At 31.2% G+C, this 13,246-nt stretch overlaps 1 protein-coding gene across 2 annotated transcripts in view; it reads left to right on the top strand.

The window, feature by feature from the left end:
• LOC118180982 (fibronectin type-III domain-containing protein 3A-like) overlaps positions 1-13,246 on the top strand; it is a 254,400-nt gene that overhangs the window by 224,801 nt on the left and 16,353 nt on the right. For both annotated transcript variants that reach the window (XM_035350064.2, XM_035350070.2), the window contains 5 exons: positions 1,864-1,969; positions 3,132-3,304; positions 5,039-5,233; positions 5,317-5,391; positions 10,250-10,503. In XM_035350064.2, coding sequence (XP_035205955.1) covers positions 1,864-1,969; positions 3,132-3,304; positions 5,039-5,233; positions 5,317-5,391; positions 10,250-10,503 — 803 coding nt within the window. The remainder of the gene's footprint in view (positions 1-1,863; positions 1,970-3,131; positions 3,305-5,038; positions 5,234-5,316; positions 5,392-10,249; positions 10,504-13,246) is intronic.

Raw genomic sequence — 13,246 nt, 5'->3', positions numbered from 1 at the left:
TCATTATATAGTGATGAGCCAAAACATTATGACCATCTCCACATTTTTTAATGAACTCATCTGGATGACGCGGAGGGCAGGTTGTTAAGTGGGGCTGCTGTGGAGAAGGTAAGGAATCATTCTAGTGCTTACTCTTGTGAGTGATGGGAAAAGCTGCTGATCTATGCGAATTTGATAGATTGTAATGGCCCTAAGACTCGGAACGTGTATCTCCAAAACTGCATGACTGGTAGGCAGTTCATGATCTGCTGTTGTTAGTATTTATGCAAAGTGGATAAATGACAGTGAAACCAGCAGTTAGACCCCAAGCTTTCAGATGGCCAAGCATCATCAAAGAAAAGGACTGTCCCTCTCGGTACAGCAAAATTGGCACTAGACATTGGCTCAGCTAACAGTTCAATACAATACAGATTCAAGTGCGTTTTGGAACACACTGTTGGATATGGGAAGCACAGCAGAGTGCAGTCTATTCGTGTGCCTCTGTTGACCAAGCATTATTGTCAACTGCGCCTATAGTGGGCCCGAGAACGTAGAGACCGAACCATGGATAAATGGTAGACAGTTGCCTGGTCGGATGAATCACGATTTCTCATTCATCACTTCAGTGGTCATGTTAGGGCATGCCGTCTTCCAGGTGAACAGTTACTCATTCCCCTGTACAGCAGGTCATACACAGGCTGATGGTGTTATGCTTTGGGGGCATTCTCATGAGTGGCTCCGAGACCCTTGGTTGTGGTGGAATGAACCACGAAAGTTGTAGACTGTTTGAGCATAATTGTGGATCATTTGCACCCTTACGTGGTGCCTGCTTTCTCAACTGGCTATGGAATCTTCCAGCAGGACAACCCTCATGTCACAAAGCTCAGATTGTGTTGGAGTGGTTTGGGGAGCATAAGGATGAATCCCAATTAATGTACAGGCCACCACTCCCTGGCTCTTAACCTGATAGATCACATTTGGGATGTGATGGAGCAGCAGCTTAGAGCTCAAACACTACCATGCCGAAATATCTCGACTTTGTGTGACCGCTGCTAACCTGTCTCTAGTCATCTACCGAGAACTTGTGGCATCTATACCAAGGTGAGTTGCAGCTGTTTTGTAGGCCATAGGTTAGGCTGTGTGATATTCATAGGTGGTCATTCATGTTTTGGCTCTTCAGTGTAAGATAACTACTATGTTTTTATGAATTGCCAAATTACTTTAAATTGGAGGCATACTTTTTATTCAAATTTATAAATGCAAAGTTAGGATGTGGCTTAAATTCAAAGCAAATATTTTAACATTTTATTTCTGCAAATCTCCTATTTCCCAGAAATTAGGTCTTTACTTTAAATGCTTTTATAAAATATTGAATAATGATTTTTAAATTGCACTGAAAATAATTTGCAATAGTAAAGGTGAAAATTCAGGTTCTGATAGTGAAGTCATCAAAAGTGGTAGTAATGCATTTGAAAATTTTCAATAGATTATGTAACTTATCATATTTATATTAGTACCTATTTAAGCTGATAAAAATGTATCTTATTTTACAGGGCTTATTAAATAATTTAATTGTTTATTATTTTTCCAGTGTCTAATTTTAAAATCCTGCAAATTTGTAGCTTGGAAGCTGTCTTTTAGATTTTATTAATGTTTTAAAGTTGCCCAAGTTTTATTGTAAATGATTGTCATGTGTGAAATCTGATGGACTTTTTATGTGAATCATGAGTACTTGAAAAGTTTGAAAAAGATTTAAAAGTTTCTTTAATGTAAACCATTGCTTAAATGCAAATTTATTACATTTCTATCTTTATTCTTCAAAGTGTAAATGAATGAATCATTGCATTTGTAATATTTTAATCCATTTCTTTTTATTCTTTATAGTATTCTGAAATAAACAGTATTACCACTGCTGCAGTGAGCCCAGGCAAGTGTGCACTGCCAAAGCTTCAGAGTAAACCTGAAGCATCCTTTGTTTGTCTTGACTGGGGTATGTATTTTCTTTTTTAAATTAATTTTATAATAATTAAGATATTTTCATAAATTAATTTCATAGTCATACCACATATATGCATAAAGTATTTGCTGTTTCATTTATCTGCAGTTCAGAGATATAAAGGAGGAAAAATTTGCTTTCAGAATCATAAATTAAGAAATTTTGAAATACAAGTAACTACAGTCTGTAATGTAGCTTAAATATAGAGCACATATAGACCTTTTATTCTCTTCCTATGCATCTGTGCACTACTTTCAGTTCAGAATGTGTAAAGCAAAACAGTAATGGTTAGCACAGGACCTTATCTATAATTCTGATATGTGGGCACCCCTCAAAATTTCTCTAAAAAATTTGTTGTGTTAAGTACATTGGAATCTTGGCTTGTATATATTTACATACCTAAATTTCTGTTTCTCTCTTGCCTTAAATTTGCTTCCATTCTAGCATTCAACTTGTTCTGATTTACAGCCTTGGCTCTAGCCTTTTCAACACCTTAAGCAATCACTATGGGAACCCCATAATAAGTAGTTAAAAGCGAAATATGATTTATTTAACCCTAGTAGGCTGTCTATGTCACTTATAACTTAATTGCTGTATTCCTTAGTAATGTGTTTCTGCAGCTGTTCTGCCCTTGAAGTTCTTATTTACCATAAATCAGAATTCTGAAGTATAAATAATAATGCTACAAGTGCTTGGAAACTACTAGGATGAGTGAATAATCTTGATTTATATTTTTTCGTTTAAAATAGCATATTTTACTATACATACAAAAGTTAGATTTCTTCATTTCTTGGTATATTTTGTGTATTAAATTAAAGTATCAGAATCCCTACTTTCATAGCTCAAGTGTACAGTATATTTTATATTATTTATTAGTGGAGTGTATATAATGCATTGTAATGTATAAAATAATCTCATTACTTTTTTTAGTGCTGATAATGTTTTTCCTATATATTTTATTAATTAAACTTACTTATATATGTTACACAGTCATTTTAATCTTTTTATCATGTATCATGGGAAGTCTTTAAGTATATTAACCACAGATGTGGAGGCAGTACTTTATTTTTAATAATATATACTTTGATAGTTGATGAAATAGAGACATTTTCCATACACTTTTCATTTTTAAAAACTATTTCTAATGCATATATAGCTCATCCAGAGCATGATGGTGGTTCAGCTGTGGCTGAATATGAAGTAGACATGACAAGTCCTGATAACGTAACACGGCAAGTGTACAGGGGTCCTGAAACATCATGCATTGTGAATGGACTTTTACCTGGAAGACCGTACCTTTTTCAAGTTCGAGCTTATAATAGAGTAGGGGTGAGTAGAGCTTCTTTATAAATAAGAATCTAAAACTTGATATATGCACATCACATTGCATACCATTAGTTTTTAATAATATGATGCAAAAAGAGATAAATTTGAAAGGACAGACAGACTTGGATACAGTTTCGTTGTGCATTTGATCGAACCTTTAACAAGTGAAGAACACATACATGACTGATGTTTGTTTACTATTGTCAGGCTGGTGATAAATATACTAAAACACAAAGTTTTTTTTTTTTTTTTTTTTTTTTTTTTTTTTTTTTTTTTGGTGTGTGTGTGTGTGTGTGTGTGTACCAAGCAGCATTAAAGATTTAAAATAGAAGTTTGTGATTGAAAGTGACTTTTCAAAGAAAAATTTTCCAAATCTCTTGCATGCATTTCAAATAGATAAAAAGCAGATTTCATAAACCTCCAATAAACTCTGTCTAGTGAACAGAAAGAAAGAAGGTTAGAAAGCAAGATATCCTTGCCCACATTCTTAACATACACATAGTAGGAATAAATCTGGCAAATCAAGGGTAAAAAATATTATGCAGCTCTCAAAAAATCATCCAAATGGTTGATGCATGTGTTTGAGTACATTTTGGACTTTAGCATAAACACTGTCTTTATAGCTCAATTAATTATCATTTCATGTCGTAATTCACATAAGAAGATCATTTAGCAGATGCATGCATTTCCACTCATATACAGGAGTATTCAGTAACCATAAAAGAGCCTGCATTAGATATCTAAAACCAAGAAAATATAGGCATTCAAAGTGCGTAGAAATGAGAAACTTGCAAGGTGTGCAATTGTAATATTTATTTTGAATAATAAGAACCTGAATCACACATTAGTGCATAGAAATTTCAGGGCCATAAAAGAAGAAAAAGGAGTATCTATCCCCTCCCCCCCACACACACATACTGAATGGATGAAACCACTGAATATATGTTCAACGTTATTAGTTTGGTTTTTATTATCTGAAAGAAGTTACCTAAACATCTACATGCTAAGGATATTTTTTTTTATAAAACACTGAATTTCTGTTCAGTAACATCAGATTTACTAACCAAAAAATCTTTCTGATCATTTTTACAAATTGCAGAAAGATAGATACGCCTAATTGTTATAGATGGCTGGAAATTTTTTTATCTGAATCAGGCAAATATTTATTTTTCCATACTTTGGCAATTGATATGCTGTAAATATTTTTATGTAGGAATAAGCAGAAGTAAATTTAAGTAAAAAATGAATCAGTTTTCTTTATATTTCTCTCAAAGTAGTTTATAGTACAGAAAGTGTTCAAATATCATTAAGGTGATGAAACATGTTGAATTTTATTTTATCCTTTAAGCCTAAACCTGTCACATCAGGGTTTGGAAAGGAAGGAATTTCAGTGTCACATACACATGGGAGAAGTAATCCTTGTAAATCAGAGGGGAGAATATACAGCTGCCAAAAAATCGTACAAATGGATGTATATGTTTAGTTCCTTTTGGATATTAGCATAAACAATATCTTTATAAATCAATCAACTAACAAATTATTCTGAACAGAAAAAAAATCTTAAGATTTTATTACTCAACACTATAGTTCTTACAAAAATTAACATTGCATGCTCACAAAGGAAGTGTATTTCTGTAAAAGAGATTATGATTTTAATTGAACTTGTTGCTTTGAATTGACGTGGATTAGGAAGTTATTCATTAGAACTTCAAATCCATTTTTTAATATTTTTTAAAGGCTGGCCCTTTTTCTGATCCTCTTGAAGTAGTCAGTGGAGCAGGTCCTCCAGATGCTCCACGAAACCTTACAGCAACCTGTGATTCTCCATTTAGCTGCCATTTATTTTGGGAAGAACCAATGAATAATGGTGCTGCCATTACAAGTTACCAACTTCAGTGGAGTATGGAAGAGGATGATGAAAGTTTTTGTGAGGTATACATTTTTTCCTCCTTCTCTTCTCCATATTTAAGTAAGTGATCTATTTTCTGTACTAATTTTGAATATTTTGCTTATAGCTTTATGAAGGTCTAAGTCTGAAGTACGAAGTACAAGGTTTAATTCCAGCAACTTCTTACTTTTTCAGAGTCAGGGTAAGTGCTATTATTTGTTCAATTATTATTATTGTGATCACCATTTAATTAATACTTTCAACATATAATAATTTTTTTGCATGTAAATAAGTAATGAGAAAAGAACTATTCTTGCTGTCGGAATATATAGTGGATTACTGCAAAAAATTAGGCTATTAATTTTGCATCAGACAATGTCACATTAGGATTTGATATTGTATTTTCATAAAAATAAGAGCTTTAACAATTTTTTTGCATTTGCTATATTAGTCTAAAGAGAATTTTACTTTTGTTATTTTTGTAAAATTTTGTTATTCCTCATTCTAGTATATAATTGCCAGAATAAGAGAATGACAATTTTTTATTTAAATAAACCAGTGAGTTCCATAGAATCAATGGCTTATTTTTAAAAAGAATTCTAATTTTAATTTTTAAAAAATGTTAATTTTTAATTTTATATTAAATTAACTTTTTTAAAATTAAAAATTAACATATTAAACTTTTTTCATAAATATTAATTAAAGAAATAGTAAAGAATAGTAATGCAAAGAGCAATTCATATGGCTAGAAATGTTAAAAATAATAATAATTAATTAATTAATTAAATTCAAATATTTAGAACAAGTAAGCTTATCATATATTTTTAACCGCACTGTAGTTATTATTCTTGTGCCAATAATAATTAATTGATAATAATAATTAATGATAATTAATTGATTAAATTCAAATATTTAGAATTTTAAGCTTATCAAATATTTTTAACTGCACTATAATTATTATTATTGTTATTTTAAACGTTTCTAGCCATCTTAATTGCTCTTCGCATTAAAAAATAAGTAAAATCCAATTTAAATAACCAGAATTGGGAAATTAAATTCAAGCTAAATATAAGAGAAAACAAGATTTTTCAGTCCCAGTATGGTAAAAGCTCAACTATCCAGAATGCTCAAGAAATGATGAATTCCGGATATTAGTTGAGATACAAGAAATAATTCATAGTAGAAAAGCCATGTGAATGGAAAAAGAAATGTAAGGTCTAAAATTATGAAAACAGTCATCTTCTTTGCTATCAGTATAAAAAGCTTGCATGTAAAATTAGAGATTTTGAAAAAAAAAATGTATTTCATAAATAAAAATCTGATTTATTTCATCAGCCTTAAACATAAGAAAAAGATCATTTTTATATTAGAATCATAAGATTCAAGTAATGGATGTAGCATATGATAAACGTATGATTGCACATCACAGTTTTTCACATTGCATCATCATTGGTTATTTGTTTTCAAATAAAGTTGCATATTGTTCCCATTTAAACACATTTTTCTTGATGCCAAGACTGTAACTCTGAAAATATCCCATGTTGTTCAATAGAAAGAAGATCTCAAATTAACCATTTTTCAAATTGCAGGAAAAAGCACATAAATGACATGTATATATTTTTATATATATTATATATATATATATATATATTTGCAAAAACTAAATCAAGAATGAATGTGATTTACATAAAATGTATATGTTGATTGCCCTAAAGGTCACTGGTGGCTGGCACTCGACTTGGCTAGAGCGATGTGGAGGCCACCAATGACCAGCGACATGATCAATAATAAAAATACATAATTAGAGTAGTTCTAATTACTGAACTGAATAAGACTAAGAAATCGGAGTAGTTACTTAGCAACTGAAGCACAACAGTTTGAAACAACTGATAATTGCAAAAATGGTTTATAATGCCTCGGGGGTCACCAGTTTTCCCCACCACAAAAAAACACATTAAACACGATTATGTAACTCACCTTATCTTCTATAGATAATATTTCAACATAATATACATTGCATAATAAAAAAATTCATGTTGGCACCGTGGGTAAACCACATAAAATGCATGCTGGAGTCAATGTGTTAAGGCGAAGATTTTCATAATTAAGAGGTGGGTTATGGAGTTATGCTGATAGCAGTTGCAAAATGCCCCATATTACAAGAGGTCTCTAATAGTTAACTTGAAAAATAATAAATGTATCATATGTCATAAGAAGAAGAGCTCCAAACATCGTAGGTGAGGTGAGCCTGTCACACCATAAACCTGCCTCTGTTCATACTGCTGCAAATTTTGAAGCAGGCTGATCTAAATTAAATTGCTAAAGTTTTTTCTTTTTTTTTTTTTTTTTTTCTTTTTAAATATGCTGCTTTTTACTTGCTATGTTTTAAAATTTTTTCTACTTTTAAGATCTAAAATAGATTTAGTAATCATCATTTTCTTTTGCTTAGAACATTCATACCTGCCTCTATTACATGATGTCCTTTGCCATAATCAAATAGAGTACAAAGTCAGAAATCTGGTCTCATTGGGATTTTGGCAGTTCTGAATTTGGGATTATTTTCGATATAAGCTTATCAATTTAAATCTAGTAAGATGACATGTAGAAATTGTAAAATTGAAAGTGTGAAATTGTGATTTATGAAATAATGAAGCATGTATGACCGTAAAGGAATAAAAATTTACAAAAAAAAATTGGAAGCTTAGCATTTATTTGTTTGCTTTATTAAACATTTATTTCAATGTAGATTGTTTAAGTTGCTTTGTTTTTTGTGCTAATACTTCCTCTTTAATTCTATATGTAGACTTAGTTTTTTTATTTGGTTACAAAGTTCAAAGTTTCAAGTCCTGTCATTGTCATGTCAAGAATTCTCACTAAAATATCGATTGAAATTTTTTCGTTCTCAACAAGCTGTTACTTTCTTCATTATCAATAGTCATATTTTCTGGATTTAGAACCATACTACAGATTTTCCCATCCATTCATTGGTTGATGATCATGGCATTATCATTGCAATGAAAACCTTCTGTTATCTTCATTTATTATTGCTTCTCCACATTTCTTCACAAATTCCATTAATTGGAAAATTTCGCTTTTTGTTTGCGGTATCTTCAAACTTTCAAATTTGTGTCTATCATAATAAATAAATAAATCATAATAAAGGCTATCATAATAAAACTTATCTGCCATCTGCTATAGACTATAGGTAATGTATTTATGAGATTGTCAACTAAAGACATGTTATTATGCTAAATTTTGTCTTGCTTTGACCTTATGCTGAGAAAGTACAGTCTGAATTATGTTAGTTTAATTATTTATTATACTTGTATGTGTTTCTTATACATGTTTTAAGGTTCAGTCCTGAATAAATAAATTCCCACATATACTTACTTTTGCCATCACTTAATTTTGATGCCCAGTGCTTCTCTAAAAATTTTGCCTCCCCTAAATTCTGCCATCTGGTGTGACTACACCAGCTCCAGCTCTGGCAACAGTTCTGGGCTTATCTGATTAACAAATCATTTATTCTCAATATGAATAGCACCAGTTGGTAATCTTTGAGCCTGTGAGTAGTATCATTTACAAATGTGCATATGGAGAGAACGTACATATGCAAATATGCACATTCTCTCTGTATTGTATTTACATATGTACATATGAAATATTTTTTGCATATGGAGAGAAATTTCTGTTACATTTTTTATTGTCAATATACTCAAGACTTCACAGAGTTAGCTGAAGTTTGTAATCATCACCAAGCATAATGTCAAGGAAAGCTTGTCGTGCTCTTTGGTATTGAATTATTAATATTTTAAAAAAGAAACAAACTTATTTAGGCATTACTGTGCGAGTCATTTCTGAAACTGCTGTGTGTTGATAATCATGTGATGATGGAAGCATGAAATAATAAATAATGGTTCTTCAGGTTGGTGTTAGGATATAAATTATTTAGTAGATGTAAACGTTTCTATGTAGAATATTTTCGTTTGAGATGTATCCCAAGCAAAATTGTAGCTATAAAGCCAAATTTTTGATAATACCGATTTAGGCTAATAAGTGACTGTTGCTTCGATGTGAAGCTATTTTATTTAGTGCAGAAGTGAATTGGAGAATCATTAGATTGTTTTTTGCTTTGAGAAAATGCATCTGTTTTGGACAACAAAAATTGCATGTATATTGTGCAGTATCTTTCATTGTGCAGAATAAAAGTTGCATCTGTGCATAATGAAGTATATGCTCAGATGTAATTGTGCAATATATTTTATTGTGCAGAATAAAAGTTGCATCTATACATAATAAAGGGTGTGCTCAGGTGTAATTTTTAAGGAGAAGTGGATCTTTAATTCAATGCAGAAGTGGACAACCACTGAAAAATTGCAAGTTCTGCATGAGTATGAACATGAGAAAAATCAGGGAGAATTCCTTCTGAAGAGAAGATGACTGCAAAGGGTCCTTGTCTACTGCAAACATCCATTTTGAAAGAGGAAGAAGGTCAAGTTACAGCCAAGCAGTGTCATCCTAGGCGAGATGAGGCAAACAAGGAGCTAATATGTTTAGAGACAATTCCATACAATACTTCAGAACCACCTTGAAGATGAAAAGCAAATCACTTTAGATAATTCTTGAAACTTGGATCATCTCCTAAACACCCACACACTGGAAAAAAATTCTCGTACAAAAGGTCAAAAATAAGTGTAACTTCTATTAAAAGGCTAGGAATATTCACACTAAACTAAAAAATTCTGAAATCTGTGTACAGTGTAATGCACGTAAATATTTTTTAGCAATCATAATTCAGTAAGTTATTAACATTTTAACATTGCTGCTATTTTTGATAGTATACGATTCCCCCCCCTTTTTTTAAAGATTTTCATCCACCTTAGAGACATATTAAAATTATCCGGGAAAAGAGACTTGCATAATGATCATTGTTGTGGAATGAACTGTGTTCATTATGTGAGATACCTTGCATTAAGAATAATTTACATTTAAGATTTTAATTACTGTTGCATTATAAAATTGTGCTTTTATATTTTATTATTTTTCTCCACTTGCTGCAGGCAGTAAATGAAGCTGGTCAAGGACCAAATAGTGATTTTGTTACGTGTAGGACTCCTTCTTCTGTACCTGGTGTGATATCAGTTGTAAGTGTTAATGCCTTCTCAAATGCATTGTATTTATCTTGGAATGAACCACCATCTAATGGCTCAGAAATTACAAGCTATAATGTTGAATTAGATGACTTTTTATACAATACAGAAGAGAATGTTCTTGAACTTTGTATAGAAGATCTGTTTCCTGAAACTGTGTACAGGTAATTTAATTTAATTTGGTCAGTTTAATTTTTAGTGAAAGTGAATAACTATGTGGTACATTTTCACCATTTCTCCATTTGTAAAATAAATGCATAAGATCTCTCAACTGTCTAGTATTATTTATTATAATCTATTAATTTATCATATGTTATATGATAGGTTATAGACATATAGGGTGCATGTATATATCATGTTTTTATGCATTTGTATGTGTATAACAAAGTACAGTTGTTAGGGTGTGTAGTATTTATCTTTTGGGGCCCTCTGCAATCAACTGTAGAGAGCTATAAAAATAATTTTAAAATAGAAATGACCTGTAAAATTAGATATTGTAAATTTATTCTCACCAGTTAACTTGTTCCCACAGTGAATATGATGAACCATAAAGTTAAGCATTACAGATTTACACTTAAATATGAAATAAAATTATTTCTGTAGTGGTTTGTACTTCTTTATTAGGTGCAACATTGGAGTTCATTATTCTTTACTCTAGTTTTGCCTTCTTTCTGAAAATCTTATTTTTCTGGAAATTTCATTATAGTTTATACCATTTGGAACAGTTTAAAATAAGTAATAAGCTGCCAACCATATTTTAAGGGAACATGTTAAATCAGTAATCAAAGAACAGAATCATAGATCAAGTCAAAGAACAGAATCAACATAATTTGAATTGGTTAATTCTAAGTGCATTCTGTAGTGAATCTGTTTTCGTGCCTTGTTCATTTCTTTTCTGTCTGTAGTAAATAGTGAGTATATTTATGTTACTGGCCTATTGTTGTTTCTCTTTTAATCTACTTGATCCATATTTTTAGGTATATTCCTAAACTTAATTGACAATCATGATGTTAATGAGAAGAAAATGGAATAATGATAATGTGTAGTTTGGTTTCACTTGCAGCTGAAAGAACAGCACATATGCAGCAGAACATAATGCAAAGGTTCATACTTAAGTTTTTTTTAAATCTGAAGCTATCTAAACTGCTAGAACATTTCAACAACTAGATTTTGCAGGCCATGATGTTGAATTGTTAAAAGCTAAAAGTGTCCATTTAGACTCTCAAGTAACCCTTCCAAAATTAGGTTTTATAACAACTGAAAAACCACCACTGATGGCTTCAAACCATGTGGTACACAAAGCAGTCAAATGCAAGAAGTCTCGTACTACTCGAAGCTGTATTAAAACATTCTGTTTCAAGTTGTTTCCGATATTAGATTTAGTTTCATAAAAATCTCTCTTCAGTTGGACAAAACAGCTGATGTTCAAATTGCAGTCAACTCATTGTTTTGGTGAGGTATGTCTATGATGTTCCTATAATGTAAGATTTCCTGTGTCTGTGACGATATGAAAACAACCACTTGAAAAATGTCTTCCAGTATGTGAAGAATTTCCAGGCAAAGTATAATTTTGATATCCAAATTCTTGGTTTTGTGTGTAGTACTGATGGTGTCCCTGCTATGTTAGGAAACAAATCAGAACTTTTTCCACTTATGAAAACTAGACACTCTGCACTTACAAGGTACCTACTGTTTTCTTCATTGACATACTCTGGCATCAAAAACATTATCTCTACTGATGAAAAAAGTAGTTGACCCTTCAGTGAAAACCATTAACAAGGATTAGGGAAGGTGCTGCCTCTTTAATTGTTTTGTGAAGAATTTAGAAGTGAATATTCAGTTTTTGTTTTCCATATGGAAATCTTTTGTGTGTCATGTGGGAATTCTTTAATACACTTTTTTGAACTGCAAGAAGTCGAAGCTTTTCTCAAGAGCTCAAACAATAATCTGGTTGGAGAAATAGAATGAGAATTCAACTAAATTTTAACCTATTTGAGTGATATTTTCACTTATATATATGAATGACCTGAGTATATATATCTGTTCAAGTTTAAAATGTAAATGTATTATGCTGTAAGAAAGTCAACGGTTTCAAAGTAAAGTTACAACTTTTGGTGTAGAGGAGGTAGGAAAATAAATCTTTCTAATTTTCCATCTCTGAAAGAAATGGTCGATAAAAATAAGTTTCTAATTCCAAGTGCATGTGAAGAAATTGTGGATCATTTGTAAATATTATCAAAGTAATATGATGGGTATAAGTGAGGAGAGCTGAAAACTTTGGAAACATGAATTATAAACTCGTACTCTTTCAATTTCGATAATGTATTGGATGATGAAGAGCTGAAAAAAAAAATCTTTAAGAACTGCAGTGAAATCATATTCTTGAAATCTAGTTCAAAGCAATACTTTCGAACAATATAGGTGTTCACCAATGAATATGTCCCAGAACTTAGTGAAAAGTCACTAATTATGCCCATCTCATTTACAACGAAGTACTATGCAAGTCTGGATTTAATGCTCTTTTGTTAATCAAAACAAAATTTAGGAATCGCTCTGGTTTTCACAAGTAGATATGGGAATTGCTGTTGGCAATAAAGTGTCACAAAGTCAATTTCTTTTTTAAAGTTTTATAAAAAAAGTTAATTTTTGTAGTATTTTCTTATTTCCATGTTTCGTTTTTGCTTATTAAAATTTAACTGCACAAGTTTGTTTTCTTTCTTTCTTCCTCTCTGTCTCTTTTTTTTTGGGGGGGGGATTAATATAACCATACAAAATATAGTCTTTTGTCAATTTGATAAAATTGCTTTTTTAAAATATACTTAAAGGATCTGGAATGCACGAAATCTTGATATCAACATTAATATTACATAGTCTTTTTCTGCTACATATATGACAACAGTCTATAAA

This window comes from Stegodyphus dumicola, chromosome 6 (assembly GCF_044657685.1).
Source record: "Stegodyphus dumicola isolate Sdum_Otavi_A_Nest chromosome 6, ASM4465768v1".
Lineage (NCBI taxonomy): Eukaryota > Metazoa > Arthropoda > Arachnida > Araneae > Eresidae > Stegodyphus > Stegodyphus dumicola.
The sequence above is the reverse complement of the archived record's forward strand: the minus strand, read 5'-3'. Positions and strand labels throughout refer to the sequence as shown.